The sequence below is a fragment of the Chenopodium quinoa genome, unplaced genomic scaffold (assembly GCF_001683475.1).
Source record: "Chenopodium quinoa cultivar QQ74 unplaced genomic scaffold, ASM168347v1, whole genome shotgun sequence".
In the NCBI taxonomy this organism is placed as follows: Eukaryota; Viridiplantae; Streptophyta; class Magnoliopsida; order Caryophyllales; family Amaranthaceae; genus Chenopodium; species Chenopodium quinoa.
Genome location: NW_018743920.1, coordinates 7,784,524 through 7,803,113, shown reverse-complemented (window position 1 = coordinate 7,803,113; position 18,590 = coordinate 7,784,524). Strand labels below are relative to the sequence as shown.

General features: G+C 35.4%; 4 protein-coding genes across 6 annotated transcripts; 1 reads left to right on the top strand and 3 right to left on the bottom strand.

The window, feature by feature from the left end:
* The first annotated feature begins 10 nt into the window (after nt 1–10).
* Nucleotides 11–5,162, top strand: LOC110688351 (myosin-4-like). Its single transcript, XM_021865093.1, has 15 exons — nt 11–191; nt 316–403; nt 521–567; nt 1,046–1,135; nt 1,238–1,291; nt 1,413–1,490; nt 1,591–1,659; nt 1,742–1,897; nt 1,974–2,100; nt 2,449–2,489; nt 2,972–3,061; nt 3,217–3,321; nt 4,034–4,213; nt 4,679–4,788; nt 4,894–5,162. The coding sequence occupies exons 1-15, from the start codon at nt 150–152 to the stop codon at nt 4,967–4,969; spliced, it is 1,353 nt and encodes a 450-aa protein (XP_021720785.1). The 5' UTR covers nt 11–149; the 3' UTR covers nt 4,970–5,162.
* Nucleotides 5,163–5,271: 109 nt separating this feature from the next.
* On the bottom strand, nt 5,272–8,382 carry LOC110688350 (pentatricopeptide repeat-containing protein At3g46790, chloroplastic-like). Its single transcript, XM_021865092.1, has one exon. It carries the CDS (start codon nt 7,645–7,647, stop codon nt 5,674–5,676), a length of 1,974 nt encoding a protein of 657 aa, XP_021720784.1. The 5' UTR covers nt 7,648–8,382; the 3' UTR covers nt 5,272–5,673.
* Nucleotides 8,383–8,533: 151 nt separating this feature from the next.
* Nucleotides 8,534–11,886, bottom strand: LOC110688352 (DNA-directed RNA polymerase II subunit RPB7). Its single transcript, XM_021865094.1, has 6 exons — nt 11,616–11,886; nt 11,321–11,486; nt 11,175–11,225; nt 9,575–9,640; nt 9,406–9,474; nt 8,534–8,757 (listed from the first exon to the last, which is right to left on the bottom strand). Exons 1-6 carry the CDS (start codon nt 11,729–11,731, stop codon nt 8,692–8,694), a joined length of 534 nt encoding a protein of 177 aa, XP_021720786.1. The 5' UTR covers nt 11,732–11,886; the 3' UTR covers nt 8,534–8,691.
* A 723-nt stretch (nt 11,887–12,609) lies between these two features.
* LOC110688349 (serine/threonine-protein phosphatase PP1 isozyme 2) lies at nt 12,610–18,276 on the bottom strand. 3 transcript variants are annotated; one of them, XR_002504576.1, is made up of 5 exons: nt 17,462–18,276; nt 15,357–15,916; nt 15,073–15,281; nt 13,801–13,858; nt 12,610–13,059 (listed from the first exon to the last, which is right to left on the bottom strand). XR_002504576.1 is itself a non-coding variant. In XM_021865090.1 (4 exons), the coding sequence occupies exons 1-3, from the start codon at nt 17,643–17,645 to the stop codon at nt 15,111–15,113; spliced, it is 915 nt and encodes a 304-aa protein (XP_021720782.1). In that variant the 5' UTR covers nt 17,646–18,270; the 3' UTR covers nt 12,610–13,059; nt 15,073–15,110. The 3 variants fall into 3 exon arrangements, 1 of the variants encoding a protein (XP_021720782.1); XR_002504575.1 differs by lacking the exon at nt 13,801–13,858 and adding an exon at nt 13,733–13,780; XM_021865090.1 differs by lacking the exon at nt 13,801–13,858 and having other exon boundaries at nt 17,462–18,270.
* Between the last annotated feature and the right edge of the window lie 314 nt (nt 18,277–18,590).

Genomic DNA, 18,590 nt, shown 5'->3' with positions numbered 1-18,590 from the left:
CCAATCTAAATTTATCAAAGATAACCACCAAAAATTTCCATTAGAAATTCAATTCCAAATTCGAACCAAATTCCATCAGAAAATAAATAAACTCCGTCACCTTCATCGGTGACACATTCGCCGGCCAAATTCTCTCTCCTCAAAACACCATGAACGCGCAGCACCACCATGCTTCTCTTGGTCGACGAACGGTACTTCAACAAAAAAACAAAATCCAGTTTTTATTTCTTCTTTTATATTCTTTCATTAATTAGATTAATTTCACTCAATTATCTGAAAAAGATTTGATCTTTCGTATTTTTGAAATAAATTTAGTTGGAAGAAATTCGACAGAAGAGAGCGGCTGAGAGGATGAAAAAAGTGTCTTCTGGATCAGATCTTAGTACTTCTTCTAACCCACTTGGTAATATTTCTGATTGAATTCTTGATTTTTTTTTTTTTTTTTTTAATATTTATTAATTATAAGAATTATTGAGTTTGGGTTTTTTTTTTCTTCTTTTCTTTCTGAATTCAATTGCAGATAATGGTGGGATAAAAAAATCTGATAGTGTTTCCAGGCTTTCTGAGGTATATATCTTCAAACTAAAGCTCATATTCTAATACTGGAATTTATGCTAGATAATTATCTTAGGCAATGTGCATTGAGTTAAATAAAATATAATCCCCTTTTTCAGTAGAATTTGAGTACAATTTCTGATACAGTAACTGATTGTAGATTCCTTCTATGATACATTGCCCTAAAGTTTCAATCTTTGTGCTTTTATATAAAAAAGAAAAAAAAAACTTTTTATGAGTGGTTAAATTGCCCAAAATCAAGTTTACATAAGTTGTATTGTGCTGAAAAGTCGGTGTGTCGTATGGGACGCTATTGGTACTGGACTATTAGTAGTACTGCTGAAAGGTTTGCTAGAGTAGTTCAGAAAGTCTCAATCTTTTGGGGAATTTTCAATGTTGTGCCTTTTTATGGGGGGTTATACTCCTTAGGTTCAGATTTAGATGTGCTGCTGATTGGTTGTTGGTTGTTGATTGTTAATGTATTGTACAGAATGATATAGGGAGTTTAGTATCACAGTTGAAGGATTTGCAGAAGAAGAATACAGAGTTTGAAGACGAGAACTACAGACTGAGCTCCAAGGTTTTTAGGTTAACCTTATTGCAATTGCTTCAAAGTCTTGCGCCACTTTTCTGGATGTTGATAATTTACTTCTGAAATTATGTTTTTGCTTTCTCGGTGCAGCTTCAGGAAAAGGAAGTGGAGTGTGACTCGTTGCAGAAGCGTCTAAGTGATCTGGTAGACATATTAGAATTACGCCACACTATTGGTTTTATGGGTGATGTTTGGATTAGAACAGATCTGTGTGCGAAGGGTTTTTCAATAGATTGGCTGTATTGATTTTCTCGTTGGAATGCAGGAGCAAAATACAGTACCTTCTTTGAGGAAAGCGCTTAGGGATGTTGCGATGGAGAAAGATGCAGCAGTTGTTGCACGGGTATGGACTTTTAAAAGGAAATAAACTGTATTATCTGGATGCTATTTAAGCCATAGTTTTGTAACCTTTTACCTAAGGAATCTGGTATTTTTTAGTGTAGGAGGATCTCTCAGCGCAAGTTCGGACATTGAAAAAGCGTTTCAAGGAGGCTGAAGAAGAACAATATCGAGTATGCTGAGTGTTTTCTCACCTTTTCTAATTAAGTAATAATAGATTTGATATTCTCCCTCCTAACCATTGTCTTGCAATAGGCTGAAGGAGATGCAGCTGCTCTAAGAGCAGAACTTAATTCCATTCAGCGACAAGCATTCAATGACTCTGCTAGTAGCATGGCTTCTATGGGAAACCCACCAGATCACATGCATTCTTTGGAAAAGGAGTTGGCTAACCTAAAGTTAGAGTTAGAAGTGAGTGCTTGTTTCAAAAAGCATGTTAAAAATTCACTGTTATCTTTGAGTTCTCTTATGATAAATCTTGTTGCAGAGAGAGTCAAAACTTAGGCATCAAGAGCAACAAAGGTTAGAAGAAGAGCAAGTTAGGGTTTCCGCTCTTATGTCAGAGAAGCAGGACTTGGAATTGAAGCTTGCAGAACTGGCAAGACAAATATCAGGTAATCCTTGGAAGCTTAACCTTTATTTTTGACGCCAGGGTGGTGGTGGTTGTTATTGTAAATTTTTTCTCATGGAAAACTTTTTTCGTATATTTGTAATGCTCTAGCTTGTACACATTTACATAATCCAGTACTATATTATCATTTTTATTATATATAATAAGGAGATGTGGAAGCTATGTCTTAGGAGTTTAGCACCGGGGACCTTTTTTTCATCTTGCAGTGGTATTAGGGAATGGTTTTGTATCCTCTAAGCTTTAGGATACCTGTAGATGGGCTTTCATTAATTATTATTGACATCAAGTAGTGGACTTGCTTTCTTAATAGTCTTTTTTGTATGTGTTGCAGAAGATGCTGCCGAAAAATCATCATCAAAGGCATTTACCCTGGTCAGTCTGATTCTCCTTCATATTGACATTGATTTAAATTATTCCCTTGTATTGGGTTGTTTCAAGGAAGCTATGGTTGCTCTACCTTGATATTCATTATTCTTTATAAGCTATATTTTTCAAGCTTTGACATTCTTTCATAAGGCAGGATAACCGGACAGATAGAAAAAACGAAAAATTTGGTATGCAAAAATTAGTTAAGCCTTGACATTTGATTCCATTTTGTGTAATAAATCCAATCATCTAATCATATGACTTGGATTGACTCATGGGATCTGAAAAAGTCATCTATGTACCATAATTACAGCCTACACATCCGAAAACTTCTTTTTCTTTGCGTCTTTGGACTACCTTCTATTTGAGTGTGGTCTTTCTAATGCCGTTTGTCTCCTAATCTTGCTTCTATGAACTACCTTCTAGTTGAATGTGGTCTTTCCAATGCCGTTTGTCTCCTAATTTCACAGTTTAATATTATTTTGCAGCAAGACAAGGAGAAGTTGGAGGGCCAGTTGCATGATATGGCAATAATGGTTGAGAGATTAGAAGGTGGGAGGCAGAAGCTTCTGCTAGAGGTGACCTCCTTTGCCTCATTAATTATCTCTTCCTAGTGAAATCTAGAACATAAATTCTTTTCTTACCCCTACAGCCATACGGCTACCCCTTCTTTTTTCCTAAATGCAATATTAGTTCCTTCCCCTTTGCTCAAGTTAGACAGTGTGTTTGGCAGATCGATTCTCAATCTTCCGAGATAGAAAAGCTCTTTGAGGAAATTTCAAGTCTGACATCTGCTTATCAGGAGGCTGTGGGTATCGCCTCACACTGGGAGAATCAGGTGATTTAAGTTGCTTGAAGTTTGTCTATAGTTGTTCATTAAGTTCATAATCTGATATATTGTATGTGTATTCTAGATAGCTATCTGTGCTTCAAATCCTCCCTATTTATCCGTCCTGTCAGATATTCCCTGGTGATATCTTAATCTCAGGGTATTAAAAACTAAGACCTTTACCTTCAAGGTATTGAATAGTCTCTAGCACACAAATGTAAGAATGGAATCCCTTAATTGACATAGAGGCCTTACTTAACTGTCAAGTTGTGCATCTATGCTGATTTTCATGAACTTTCCTTGTTTTGGTATCTTAAACAGTTTTGTAAATATTAGTATATTGTGTGGAATCAGAAAAAGATTTATTGAAACATAGAATTAGGAGAAACATGGAAACACAATTGGAAAATAAGTGAAACTATAAGTGATATCAAGAAATCTGAAGTTATTTTCCCTGCTTTAACAATAATGAATATATCAAGAAGGTATCAGAGTTAGTTTAGGTTTTATTGTAGAGACAAGAAAAAGAATAGGTCATTTTGGGACTTTCAAAATATGTTTAGGGGAAGAACTTGTTGGCTAAAGAAGAAATGATTCCTGACTTTTCAGGTTTCCATCCTTCCATATTAGAAAATCTGACCTGCATAAGGGTTTCATTCCTACAATATTTATAGTTGTTTTAATCACAAACCAGAAAATGCCTAATTTTTTAATAATACAGGTCAAAGAATGTCTCAAGCAAAATGAAGAGCTACGAGGTATGCTAGATAAGCTGAGAACAGAACAAATCAATACTATGTCTTCAAATGGGGTGCAGATGACTAACGGCTCTCTGGGGACAAACAATCATGGGAAAAGTGATACTGAATCAGCTGATACAGATGATATACTGAAACTCAAGGTTAGTTTTTGGCATTAAGAGTTGGAATGCATGGCTTTCTTCTGTTGTGCCATTAAAACTTGCAGGCGTTCTTTCTTAGCTCTTTTTATTTGTACTCCCTCCATCATAAATTAGTGTCACATTGTTTCCTAGTCCCTCCTATACCCCTCAGAAGGGTATGACATTATGACATGGTTTTACAGAAATACCCTTATGAGTAAAATAATTATGTATATCCATATACTTCCCTTTCCACCAATTAAATTTACTGGGGAGTTATATTAAGAGATTCAGTCAGGCATAAACCAGCACCCTTTGACTTTTTCCAAACATCCTAAAATTATACTTGACTATTAATTCAGCTTTAGGGAGTATGATTAATTGATTAGTAATTGTGAGTCGTACGTTCAGTCAAAGGAAACTGTTAATCTGTTATAGCATCTTAAACTTGTTGAATTTGATTTGTATCTGCAATACTGCATTCAGGGTCAACTGCTCAGGGAGCAAAGCAGAGCAGAGAGTTTGTCTGCAGAGGTCATGCAACTTTCTTTGCAGCTGCATCAAACCTCACGGGCATATACAGGTCTTGCACGCCTGTAAGTTTTCCTCTTTAAAATACTGTATCTAATTTCTAGATGTGGAGTACATGCTGTAAATTATCTAAGTTTGACATGTGAGGTGGATTGGTTATAATGTTTCAGCTACAAACCAGTGTTGCGAAATATTGAGAGCAATTTGATGAAGGTGAAGCATGATGGAGCGCTCCTTGCGAAATGATATGGAAATACTTTTCTTTGATGTGTTGTACTTGGTATCACAGAGACAATGTACAATTGACCAAGTACTCCGTAGATATTAAGGGAGCTTGTGTTTTTTGTTTTTAGTGTATTCTTTCCAAGGACTACAATGTTTTGTTATACTCCTTACTACAGAAACTTGGAAGAAAAAAAGCTATTGTATTGATTTTATCACTTCTTTTTGGCTTGTTGCAAATTGAGATCAGCTCTTCAACATCTGAAACAATATTCCCATCCCCCCACGGCCCCACCCCTTGTCATATCTTGTAGCTAACTTGTGTTCTGAGCCCCCTCGTACCTGAGTAGCCATGCTAGCTTTGATGCATAACATCAAAGGATATTTTGATTAATGCCTCCTTAATGTGGTACCAAGTATAATCCCAAACACCAACTGAAGCATCAAAAAAATTATTACTCTAACAAAGGCTCAGTGGGCACAGAAACTACTTAGCACATTGTCCTGAAAACTGGTTAGACTAAAAAATGATGCAACTGTGATTTACCAAAAAAAAAAGAAAAAAAAAATAAATGATGCAACTGCGAAGGAACTGTGAAAAAAAAAAAAAACCTATAATTTGTTTAATTTCTTGTGGTCACTGTACAACATATAAAATTCATCTAGGTCCAACTGAGATTTCTTTATGTTGTTATGGTATAAAGAATCAGCATAAATTTTACATGAGACTACCAGTAATCGCCACAGGAGCAAACACCATCACGGAAATGATGAATGCGATTAACATCCCTAACCATAATCTCCCTGCTGGTATATCTGGAGATAAACTTGGTCATAGTATGACAATCTTCACATAACCGTAGGTTCTTAGTGATCCTTATGGTTTCTCCCTTGCTAGTATTTATGAGTCCAAAGCCAACAGCTAGTTTTTCACTGTGTCCCAGGAGAATCCGTTCTTTCTCCTTCTCTTCAAGGTCATAGAGAACAAGTTCGGTCCGTGGGGTATATCCCTGTTGCTTCATCTCCTCAGAAAACTCAGCCAAAAGAGCATGAATCAGCTCAATCTGGGGGTTAAGCTCATCAACTGACATGAACGAGAAGATCTTCCTTCTCACTTCAATCCAACTTCGACCAGAAACCTTCTGCAGTCCCTGGGCTTCTAGAAGCTGCTTCACTCTTTTCACTTCATCCCACATTCCAGCTTCTGCATAAATATCAGCCAACAGCACATAATTTCCAGCATTGGCAGGTTCGAGTTGAAAAAGTTGAGTGCTTGCTCTCTCTGCAAGCTCAACATTACCGTGAATCTTACATGAGCCAAGGAGAGAACCCCAAACTTTTGGTCCTGGCTTAATTTTCATGTCTTCTATAACTTTAGCTGCTTCTTTTATTCGATTGGCACGGCCTAATAGATCTACCAGGCATGCATAGTGCTCTACACTTGGAGAAATCCCATGCTGCTCGGTCATTGAATCAAATAACCTTTTTCCCATATCAGCAAGCCCTGCATGGCTACAAGCTCCTAATACACTCACAAAAGAGATGGCACTAGGTTTAATTCCCCTACTAAGCATTTCCTCAAAAACGCGAACAGCCTTCATACCAAAACCATGAATTCCATAACTAGAAATTAATGTATTCCACGAAACAACATCCCTCTTATCCATCTGGTCAAAAATCTTCTGTGTAACCTCAAGTTTCCCGCATCTTGAATACATAGTCATGAGGGCACTAGTAACTGGCAGTATGGAATCAAGATTTCTTCTCAATATATAACAGTGAATCAGCCTGCCTTGTTCCAAAGCTGCAAGAGCAGCACAGGCTTGAAGTACATTAACCATAGTCACTGAATTGGGCGAAAAACCCCTAATCTCATACACCATCTCATGGAAAAGATTCAATGCCTCCAATGGCCTCTCATTTTTAGCATAACAAGCAATCATAGCACTCCAAGAAACAACATTTTTATCAGGCATCCCATCGAAAATATAGCTCGCATACGACACATTTCCAAACTTAGCATACATATCTAGCAAAGTTGTCATGATATGCACATGGGTTTCATACCCATGTCGCAAAACCCGGCCATGAATCTCCTTCCCTTTCTCCAACAACGAAGTAGTCATTGATTCAGACACAACACAAGCCTTAATTGCATAAGTATGAGTAAACCTATCACAGGGCATACCAATCCTATTCATCTCCCTATAAAGACCCAATGCCTCAACCCCATAACCAGCCAATGTAAGAGCACGCAAAATAGCATTCCAAACATAAATAGTTCTCCTAGGAATTTTATCAAACACTTGGCGTGCATAATCAATACAGTCCAATTCCGAGTACATATCAATCAATTTAGTAGCCAAAAACGGATCTTGATCAAACCCATTATCAACAATGTTGCGATGAACAGCAAAAGCGTCAGGAAAAGACTTTTGGAGGGCACAAGCGAGGATTAAGAGCTCGTAAGTTTGTTGGGTTGGTTTTGATTCTGAGGAAAGAAGATGAAGGGCTTGTTTGAGATTTCCTTTCTTGCATAATGACTGAATTGTGGGGTTCTTATTGGCGGTTTCAGCGGCGGCGCCGGCGGCGGAAGAGCAGAAAACGACGGAGGTGATTGGTTGTGTCGAAGATGTTCTGTGTTTGATAGGTAAGCGAGAGATTGGTGGTTTGATGATTTGGGGAGAATTAAGTACCCACATCACATTGAAAAGATTGATTTTTTTCTGGGTTGTTGATTAAATTTGGTTTCTTCTTCAATACAAGTTTGATTACAATGGTTTAGAAAGCTCAATTGTTTGGTGCCACAGATAATAAGTAAGCCTTTCTCTCGTTGTTTGAACTTTGAAGGAGCCAAATCATATGAGGCCGGTCTTATAATTATTTTTTTTAGGAAAAAGACCTACTTTTCTGATTTTTTTTTTTTTTTTTTTTATTTTTTATTTTTAAAGTGAGGTTTATTTACAATTTCACGTCGGAAATTTTAATTACGGCAGAGTACAAAAAAATGGTCCATATTGGCCTAAATAGTTCGGTATTCTTCAATTCTTTTAGGGCTAAGGTCACTAAACGGTTATTTAGTTTTGATTAGAGCTAAGGTCACTAAACCGTTATTTAGTTTTGATTTTACTATGTAAGCCGCTACTTCACTAAAATAAGAAAAACCCTTATTCAAGCCTACGTGGACAATAATTTTGTTATTAAGCTTCATTTCGACACAAAGGTGTAAATAAGTTTCAAAAAAACCATAAATTTGTATCGCATTCAAAAATTTTAAATACGACATAAGAGGCAGATCCCCGAGCTTACATGTCAGAGTAACTAATCTCCAATCTATTTGTATACAAGTACAATGAAGCAACTTACTTTCTGCTTTTCTCCTAGTTTAGGGAGGCTCTAAAGAAGTAATTATATAAACTTTTCCGTGTTTACCTTTTGGAATTGTGTAGTACTGTTACGACTTTAGGACACACTTTACTATCAAACATATACACATCTTTTGAACATTTGCCAAAGAAAGTATTTTTGCCTCATATAAATTATAAAATAACGTGGAGTGAAATGTCCTAAATACTTTTAATCATATAATGCTATAGAGACATTTCAATGGATTAGTAATGCAGTTTGTATGACACTACAATCCAGGACCAAAATTTCCTGGTTCATACAAAGTATTAATATGGTTAGCTTGGAGCGGTTATGTTCAAACACAAGATAAAAAGCTAAAATACAGCTTGGATTTCCTTCTACGATGTAGCACCGGGGTCACTAATCACGCCCAGAAAATCATCTTTGATTGTACCAATGCAGAACTGCAAAATATCAAAAACAGAACGTTTTACAATAGGAGCGAGGAAAAAAAAAAAAAAAACACTACAGACAAACCTATCAAATTTATTGGATCAAATCCCTCCACTCCATAACAGTCACTAATGCTTTTAGAGATTAAACTCAGAAAGCCAATTTCTCTCATCATATGGAGACACGGAGTTTATTAATTAAACCTAGAGTCTATGAGATTTATCAATATAATATAACTAATTAGTGATTAGAGCACACACTTGGATGCTAATGCATAACCTACCACTTTCAAAAAATTTCTACTTTCATTCCAATTGCCAACATCATGAGCAATGGTAATTCTCATTCAATATCCTACACTCTTTCAATCTACCTCAAAGTAGTCCAACCCTCAATCACTCTATATATGACAAGAGTCACATACTCACTCACATGAATATTTGACCTACCACATTATATGAAAACTAAGAAAATCTCAAACTGGGCGACACATGAGCATTTAGAAGCTACGGGTAGTTCATGTGGAGCATGTGAACGCAGAATGAACCCTAAGAAAACTAGGGCATAAGAGGAAAAATTGAGCTCGAGATATATTAGTAAGTAGAAAATCAAATAGCGACTGCATATGCAATTTGAGCGAAAGGAGAAGGTAGGCATACAATTTCTGTGGCATCAACTCGAGTTCCAATAATCTTCAACCGCACTTCAGTGTCTTTCTGAATCTTAACCTGCCAAAATCAATCATATTGGATCAAGTTCGGCACAGTGACGAGACAAAAAATTACCAGAAACAGCAATAAAACATCTTGGGATCTCAAGAGAACATACTGATCCATCTGAAGTTGTATAATTTGGTGTATCAGCAGATTGAAACTCCATGTCATCTGGTATCAGCTACATACAATTAAAAGAAACATTTAAATCATAAGAACCTCAAACCAAACTATAATCCATTCTGACTACAGAGGTCATATCAATGCAAATATATTATTATGACAAAAAGTCGAAGCTACTACAAGCACATTAACATAATCACCGAATATTTGACATGAAAAATCACTACAAACTCAAGGAAAACTCACATGATTAGACACCAAGCTAACATGTTCAAATATATTAAGAACCCAATTGGAAGAGGAAGCCTAACTTGTGTTCTAGTTCTGCAGCACCAATCCTATTGCATATTAGAGCAGGAACCCAAAAAAGTTTTAACTTCACCAATGAATATCTGCTCACAAAATACAGAAAGAAACTCAATAAAGTTTCACCTTGACAGTGTCTATTAAAGGCTGCCACAGGTTTTAATATTAGTTTAATTTAAGAAGTAATTTCGGGATGCAGGAGGATTGACAGAACTATTGGTCATTCAACATAAATAAAAGACACACGTCACAGCCTATATGCATCAACTGCACATCCATTCCGGAATTGTAGAGGATATGGTCCAGTCCCTGTGGATAAATGATCATCGTAGATGATTTAAGTCCAAAATGGCTGGTTTCTTAACAGTTTGTTTGGGTAATATTAAGGGAAGGAAAAGAAGGGGAGGGAGGTGAAGGGGAGGGAAGGGAAAGGAAAGGGAAGGAAGAATGATGAGTTCTCCTTCTAAATATCTGATTGTTGGAGAGATCACTTTCTTAGAATTTAATCCCTCCATTTCTCTCCCCACCAATTGGGCAATCCCCTCCATCCCTAATTTTTTATCCACATGAAACATACTCCCTCCCTCCATTTCCCTTCCCTTCCCTTCCTTTCCCTCCACTTCCTTCAATCCAAACACACTCTAAGTGTTTAAATTTTTTTTGTTCTCCTATTTGAATATTAGTACACTTATATACTCTGTCTAAAGTTTCTAGAGTCCTTAAGGGGTATTTGAGGGGACATAACATTTTGAAATTCACAATGACTTTTGATAGGGGACAGGATTAGCTAAAGTAGCCACCAAGTGATACAAACAGTATCCACAAACTTCTAAAGAAGAACCAGGTTCGATAACTTATAACCCTACGGCATTATCTATGACCAAGACAACAAAGTATTTCGAGCCTAAACAAATGATACTGTAGGCCTGTAGCCAGTACTACAATGAAGCTCATATACGACAAAGCACACAAATGTCCAAAAAAATGGAAGGCAATAACAACAATTGAAGATCATAATGGAAATTATCAGAACAACCAAGTTATGATACGGAATAGAAAAAGGCCCGATTACTCCGCCAAATACAAATAATCAACCTTAGAAAGCAAATTCTGTTGACAAAGATAAAGCACAAGCAAAATTATTGAACCAAAGCTAAGTCACTACTGCAGGCCATTTTTCTCAGTCACAAGTTCTTTCATAGACTTGGCATTGGATACAGAAGATATTTTTCTAGATAAATCAAAATTTTACCCTGATGAGAGCTACAAACTCAAAGAAAACTCACATGATTAGACACAAAAACCTGAACAGGACCAGCCTCGGCAAAGAAACCCATCTGCAAATTTTCAACACCAATCACAAAAATCGCTTTATTAGTAAAATCAATCAACAAAAATTTAAATAACAAAGGGTTTTAGATGGGTTTAATACCTTATTAACCATAGTAACAACAGCCTCAAGAATCTCACCCTTAAAAGGACGAAATACAACACATTTATACTTAACAGGGAAAGTAACAAACCCAGTTCCATCCCTTATCAAACCCTTGCCAACATGCTCAATTCCCATGATTGCCACCACAAATCCATGACGCCCACTGTTAAAAATCGAAAATTGGAAGAAACCCAGAAAACCCAATTCAATTAATTTCAATCTAAGCGAGTAATTCGATAGATAAGCGTTGAATTGAAAAAATTAGGGATTTGATTTAGAGAAATAAAAAAACCTGCAAGTACCCTCGACGTCTTTCATAAGCTTGGAGACGAGTTTATCGCGAAGGCGCGCGCCGAAGTGGCGGGGGTGAAGCTGCATATTTCTCTCGAGTATGATGTGGAAAAACATTGCTGCTGATTTTTCCGGCGAGAAATTGCAGAGGGAAAGTGAGGAGAGAGAAAAGATGTAGAGAATTTAGAGAGGTTAAAATTTTCGATTTTTTTGTTTTAATTTTTTTTTAATTAATAGAGACTTAGAGAGCAGATTTTATTTATTTTTTTAAAAGGAAAATAGAGAGAAGAAGTTGGATTATGTAACAATATCTGGTTACTGTAAAAAATAAATATTTTTGCAAAATACAACCTAAAAACGCAACGAAAATAGGCTTTTGGCCATTTTAATGGGAATATAGCTAATCGTTTTGAGCCAACACCTATCGTCTTATCCTTAATGAAGTGTAGTTATTTATTATTTTCAAGCATATGCGATTATATATTTCCTATGGGTTGATACAATTATTTCTACAATTCAAATGTCCATTGATTACATGTTTAATGTGATCAACATTGTTATGATATGGAGTAATAAGTATTCAATACTAATGTTTACATTTAACGACTGGGATATGTAATGTATTAGAATTTATACAAGCCATTTTACATTTGTATAGTGTTAAGGAGTTGTTTGGCGTAGTTTCTAAAACTATTTCTCAATTTAAGAAATAAAAACTGGGTCAAACAAGGGTTTTTTAAGAACCAAAAACACAACCTGTACAACCATGACCTTGTGCCACAATTTATTTCTTGTATTTTGTATATTTTGAAGAACCACCATCATTATCATCAATGGTAAAGGCAACCTTGTTTCAAGGCTCGAACAGATGAGGTTCAATAGATTTATTATTGACATTAAGGTCTCAAATCTAGGTATCTTCAATCTGCAATATTTCTTTTTTTGTCTCCAACAATACACAAACAAGTCTTGCCGCGAAAAAAAAGCCCAGGAGATTGAATTTAGAAATGCAAGATGAAACCTTCAAATAGTAACTAGACTACTTGAAACATAACTAGCAGATAGTAAGATCAGTACAATGGTTCAAACAAAGATTGGTGTCAACAATGTACAGAGTGAATGGTCATTTACAAGACCAAATGTATATACACCAGCACCATGATTTTCTAATGAGAATTCCTTTCCCCCCAAAAATTAAAATAAAATACAAAAAATTAAGGAAAAAAAATATAGAAAATACAGAAATAGGGACAATTCTGACAGCCCACTAATCTGTCTGTTGCTTCGAAATTCCATGTTCAATCACAATACTTTCGAAGTACATTAAAAATTCTTGTCTTCAACGATTAAGCAGGACGATACCATCTCTCAGCCTTGAAGACAACAACTGTGAGACCTAAACTTAATTAGTCTTCCGAAATAAAAACTGCACGAATAAAAGGTATCTGCAAACAAATGAACAGAACCCTAGTTAAGTGTTTGAAGTCATCAGCTACCTTCAAAGCAATTACCATAGCAAAAGTCGAATATCTAGGCTAAGTGAATGGTAACATCAGCGGAAACATTCACCCAACCAAAAATGTCAAGACATTGCATACATTGAGGTGAATAACAAATTTGTATGTAACTTAAATAAATCATGCCCCAAGTATTCCTAAATCCTAATCAGTTTTTTTCATCACCAAGGACATTCACATGGGGCATGGCCTGCACAATAAACTACTACAAAAGCTCGACAATTACCTAAGTTAATGATGTCAAAGGGCTGTCAAAATTCTAGATGTGCAAGTTACCAATAGTACCTAAATGATCCAATTATCCCATGTCAAGAACTCTAGATTCTAGATATGCAAATGTTACCAGTAGAATTAAGTACTAAGTTTACAATTCCACATTCATACAAATAACTATTGCTTCGATTATAAAGCAAACTTCGCATATGAAGTCACTAAATTCACCAAGTAACTAAGAGAACCTCATCATCCTTGGAGATGCAGATTCAATTGGTAGCTTGAAATCCCATACCCTGACCATTTATTCTTGCAACTTTCCCCAAGAGGAAGAACAAGATCACAAAAGAAAATGAACGGTGAATCAGAGATTCATGAAGTTCCAAACCTAAAGCACGAAAGCAATTCAAATCTCCACTTCCAAAAAAATGATTTCCTGCAGGCATTTTGACATACCATGTTACCAGTTATGTTCCACCTAAAATCCCAACTACCTGTATGGCTGTATAATTAACTGCATTTTGAAAATCAAATCACAAGTATCAATATCCACTCAATTCTACCAAGCATCTGACACGTAAATAAAAATCCAACATCAAGCCTTTGTTTAACACAGCTTGAAAGATTTACTTCTAACAAACTTCCATAATTTATGCAATGAGAAAACGATTAAACTGATATCAGAAGGTATAAATTAAAGATAAGAGTTAAACAGTAGGCTTTTTCCCCCCCTAATAGAGAATTAAAACAGTTCTTCTGAAGCCAGTGGCTGAGAGCACGAATGAACAGATATAAATGGCATTTTGTCACCGTTGACCTTTTACCTTGATAAGGGTTTATTATTCATAAGTGCAACAAAAATCATATATCATGCTGATAATTTTGATGATTCAGTTAACCAAGCATCACTTTCAATTCCAATCAAAATTTACATTGACAAGACAAGTAAAAGAAGGTACTTTACATAATAATATAAGAAGGTACTTTACATAATAATATAACCTGTACACTTTAAACTGCTGCAGTTGTTTCTGTGTAAAAGGAAGAGTGGCAAAAGCCCAAAAGTATGAAATAATTGATCATAATGTCTACCCTCGTGAAAGATGGCAGCACAAAAAGGGGGGCAAATGTTAACAGCAAGTATATGCATAATATGCTCCTTTTGCAAGTAAGAGCAATGAGCCAAAGACAGCTTTTTTTTTTTTTTTTTTGGCAAAATTACAATAGGCAGAGGTCCATCATTTGGCAAAATTACAATCTGCAGAGAGCCATAAAGTAAGCACAAAGAGTGTTTTTATTTTTATTTGTTATTTTAATGTGACGAGGGCAAATGGTTGCTCTTGAGCTTTCTCATCATAATGTATTTCATGAAATGTTAACAGCTGGCCTTTGATGAAGACAGAGAGACGCTATTATTTTAGTTCGAGATGCATTGTACAAAGAATAAGAGGGTTTATAACCAAAAAAAGGGGGGGGGGGGGGGGGGGCGAAACCGATCCTTGACTAAATTGCTGTACACTACAGCCATGTACCATAGAAGTTGTGAGATCCTACTTTCAGATACATAAGTACAGGACTGAGAAGTTATTTCAATGTTTGAGCAGCTATAATACAATAGGGTAAAATAAAGCCATGAGGATTGAACAAAGCTTCATAAAGAAAAGAGAAAAAACAAAAACAAAGAGCTCAATAAATAGCATTAGACAACCAAAGAATTAGACATCCAACCTGAGCAAAGAATGATGACTACATCATCAAATCCTTGATCAAAGAAATCTTCTTCTCTCTGACGGCTTCAAGATTTGAAACGAGCACATCAAGCTCTCATCAACACTCATCATTGCACCAGCATTATCAAATTCACCACAATAATTGGGAGCAGAGAAAATCGTAACAAGCTGTCTATCAGCAAAAAATTCATATCCATCTTCCACAACCTGGACAAAATCATAAAGATAAGCTAAAAGGGTAAAGAGGAAGAACACAAATACAGCAATGGAAACATTTATAACCTGATGTGCACGACAAATTAGGTCCATGTCATTCTTCATTAAGAATTCGGCCACTTTATCGGCACCAAATGTGTAAGAGACTCCCCGATCATTCATTCCCCAACCTTTAACCTCTCTAGAAGGGTCTGACCACAATAAATCGCATAGTAAACCAGATTCAGGTACATCAGTCGGACGAGATAAACTCTTAATTTGATCCACGTTAGTCAAATCAGGTGAGAGACCACCATGCATGCACAAAATTTTGTCATCTATAACAGCAGCAACAGGGAGACAATTAAAACAATCAGTAAATGTCTTCCAAAGTCTAACATTAAAGCGGCGTTTACATTCATCATAAAATCCATAGATCCTGTTAATGGATGCGCATTCATGGTTCCCCCGTAAAAGGAAGAAATTTTCTGGATATTTAATTTTGTAAGAAAGCAAAAGGCAAATTGTTTCTAAACTCTGCTTTCCCCGGTCAACATAGTCCCCTAGAAACAAGTAGTTGGCTTCGGGAGGAAAACCACCGTATTCAAAAAGTCTCAAGAGGTCACCATATTGCCCATGGATATCACCTGCAATCAAAGAAAATACAAAAGAAAGCTGTCAAATATAAAGACTATTAAGCATTAACCATCTCAAGCAGCGCAGTACACAGTAGAGAAGAAAAATACAGAATATTCAGGCTTCTTCAAGGTAATAAGAAGCTGCTGGCACTATACTAAGAGGTACAGTACTAGCAGAAACAGAGGGTAATTGATTGTGAAATCAATCATACAATTAAAAGACTTCACAGAGAATCATATACAAGGCTATAAACTACTTACAGCGATAACCAGTACCATTATAAAGACTTCAAAATTAAAAATACATCTTCAACTGGATATAGAATTCTCCATTTCAATAACTTAAAAAAAAGGGATTTTAAATTGGATTGAACAGATTAAGGAGCCGTTTACTTTTTATGAAATATAAATAATTTAATTCATTAATATAATGAAATTTGAATTTACTATAAATCTATAATACAAGTACTTCTCAAAATTTGCAATAAGTGCTATTATGGGGAAAAGAGAAATAGGATTTAGGCCTTATAAACATCGGAAGTATGATATCATTATTATTACTCCTGCTTTGGCAGAAAGGTTTTCCAATTTGTACCACCATTTCAATTCATTTCCTTTTATTACAAGATTAAAATTGTCCAAATTCCATAACACATACATACCCAATTATCATCAAAAGACCACATAATCATCACTCCATAAGCTCTTATAGCTAGACACAAATCCCCGTTACAAATTCAAAAGGTTTTCCAATTTTACATATACTTGGGAAGTATGATATCATACTGTTTCTCCAGCTTATGCAAAAAGGTTTTTCCAATTTGAACCAGCAATTTCATTATAATACAAATTTAAGGTTGTCTGAAATCCATTACAAATACCCACATCATCATGAAAAGATCACATAAACAGCTTCCCTGAAGCACTTAAAGCAAGATGCCTAATGCGCAAACTTGAAATTAGACAGACATTCCTGCCAATCTTATAATACATGAATAGCCGAGGTAATCAATAGCTATTTTGCTAGACATACAAGTGAACTATCCACCAACTAACATGAATAATTTCGCTCCCGCTTTTTTGTCAAAGCCAAAATTCAAGATTATTGCCACAATCACAAAGTTATGACTTACAATCTATACATCATAATTCATTCATATGATCACCCTCCCCATCCTCCAAAATTTAAAAAAAAGAAATGCAACATCCTCCTAATCATCATCACATAATAACATTAGCTCTAACAAATCCCATCAATCATAACACACTTATAATCCAATAACAATCAGCTCAAAACAAATCCAACAACCCTCAAAACAAACAAAATCATCAAAACTCACACCTTTTTATTCAATTATCCCACATCCCCCACCCCACCCCACCCCACCATGAAAATCCATCCAAAAACACAAACATTCAATATATCATTCAAAACACAATACAAACACACAAAATTCAAACACCCACCAAAAAATATTACTCATTTTTACAAATTGTGAAAAGCAGAAAAAAGGGGTAAAAAATCAACGGTAAAAAAGATAAAAATTAATATACCGCAGATCTTGATGGGGGCTTCAAGCTCCAAAAGGTTAGGTTGTTGCAAGAAGATTTCCTTAGCAGCGGTGCAAAGTAGGCGGATCTCTGACTCAGAAAGCTGAACCTGTCTCGCAGCACCTGGCCTCGCGTTTCGAAAATCCAATAGCCTGTTTATTATATCGTCCAATACAGCCGGTTCCATTGATCTTTCTCTCTATTCTCCGTTTCGAAACGTTTCACAAAAAAACCCACCAAATAAACACCCTCAAAATCAAAACTCTAGGTTTCCCAGAAAAAGAAAGGGGAATGGGTGTAATTTTTTATGCAAATTGCTCAAGTTTGAAGGTGCTTATGGTGTTAGCAATGTGGATTTTTTTTTGAAAAAAATATAAATACATAAAAAAAAATTGTGTTGAATTTGAATTTTAATTAAAATTACCCTTTTGGGTGGGATGGTGGGGGTGTTTGTTAATTGCAAAGAAAAGCAGGGATTAAGAGAGTAGGTAATAATGAAAACATTAGATTAATGATAATGGAGGGTTGATTTTCTCTCTCTAAAATAAAAAAATAATTGGGTTTCTCTCTCTAGTTGCAGAGGAAATGGAGGGGAAAAGGGGAAGAAGAAGGAGAAGAAAGGGTGGTTTTGGCTGTAATGCTAAGATCTCATTCGACGGAAATATTTTCATTATTTTTTTGCTTTTTAGGTCAAAATTTACCCTTTCTATTCTCATTTATTCCAAAAACGCCATTTTCATTTTTTTTTAATTTTATTTTTTCAAATCTTAATTTAAGCCTCAGTAAAAGATAAAGGTAAATATCTTTCAAAAAAAAAAAAAAAAAGATGAAGGTAAATAATTTTTTTTTAAAATAAAAGGCTTACTAATTCCATATTTCCATCCTCTCTTTAAGCATTAACTTAGTGAGTAGCTCGGGTGTTGTCCAAGTTGCTATTGTTGTAGAAGTGCAATCAATAAATTTTTTAAAAGACTTTTTAAAACTAAAATTATCATTGTCAAACTAAAATGAGTTATTTTTTTAGTATTTTTTTTAAGAAAAAAAATTAAACCTTATGGTTTGCATTTATATATATATATTTTTTTACATATTAATAACATGCAGAGTAGTTGATAATTGACTTAAATGGTTA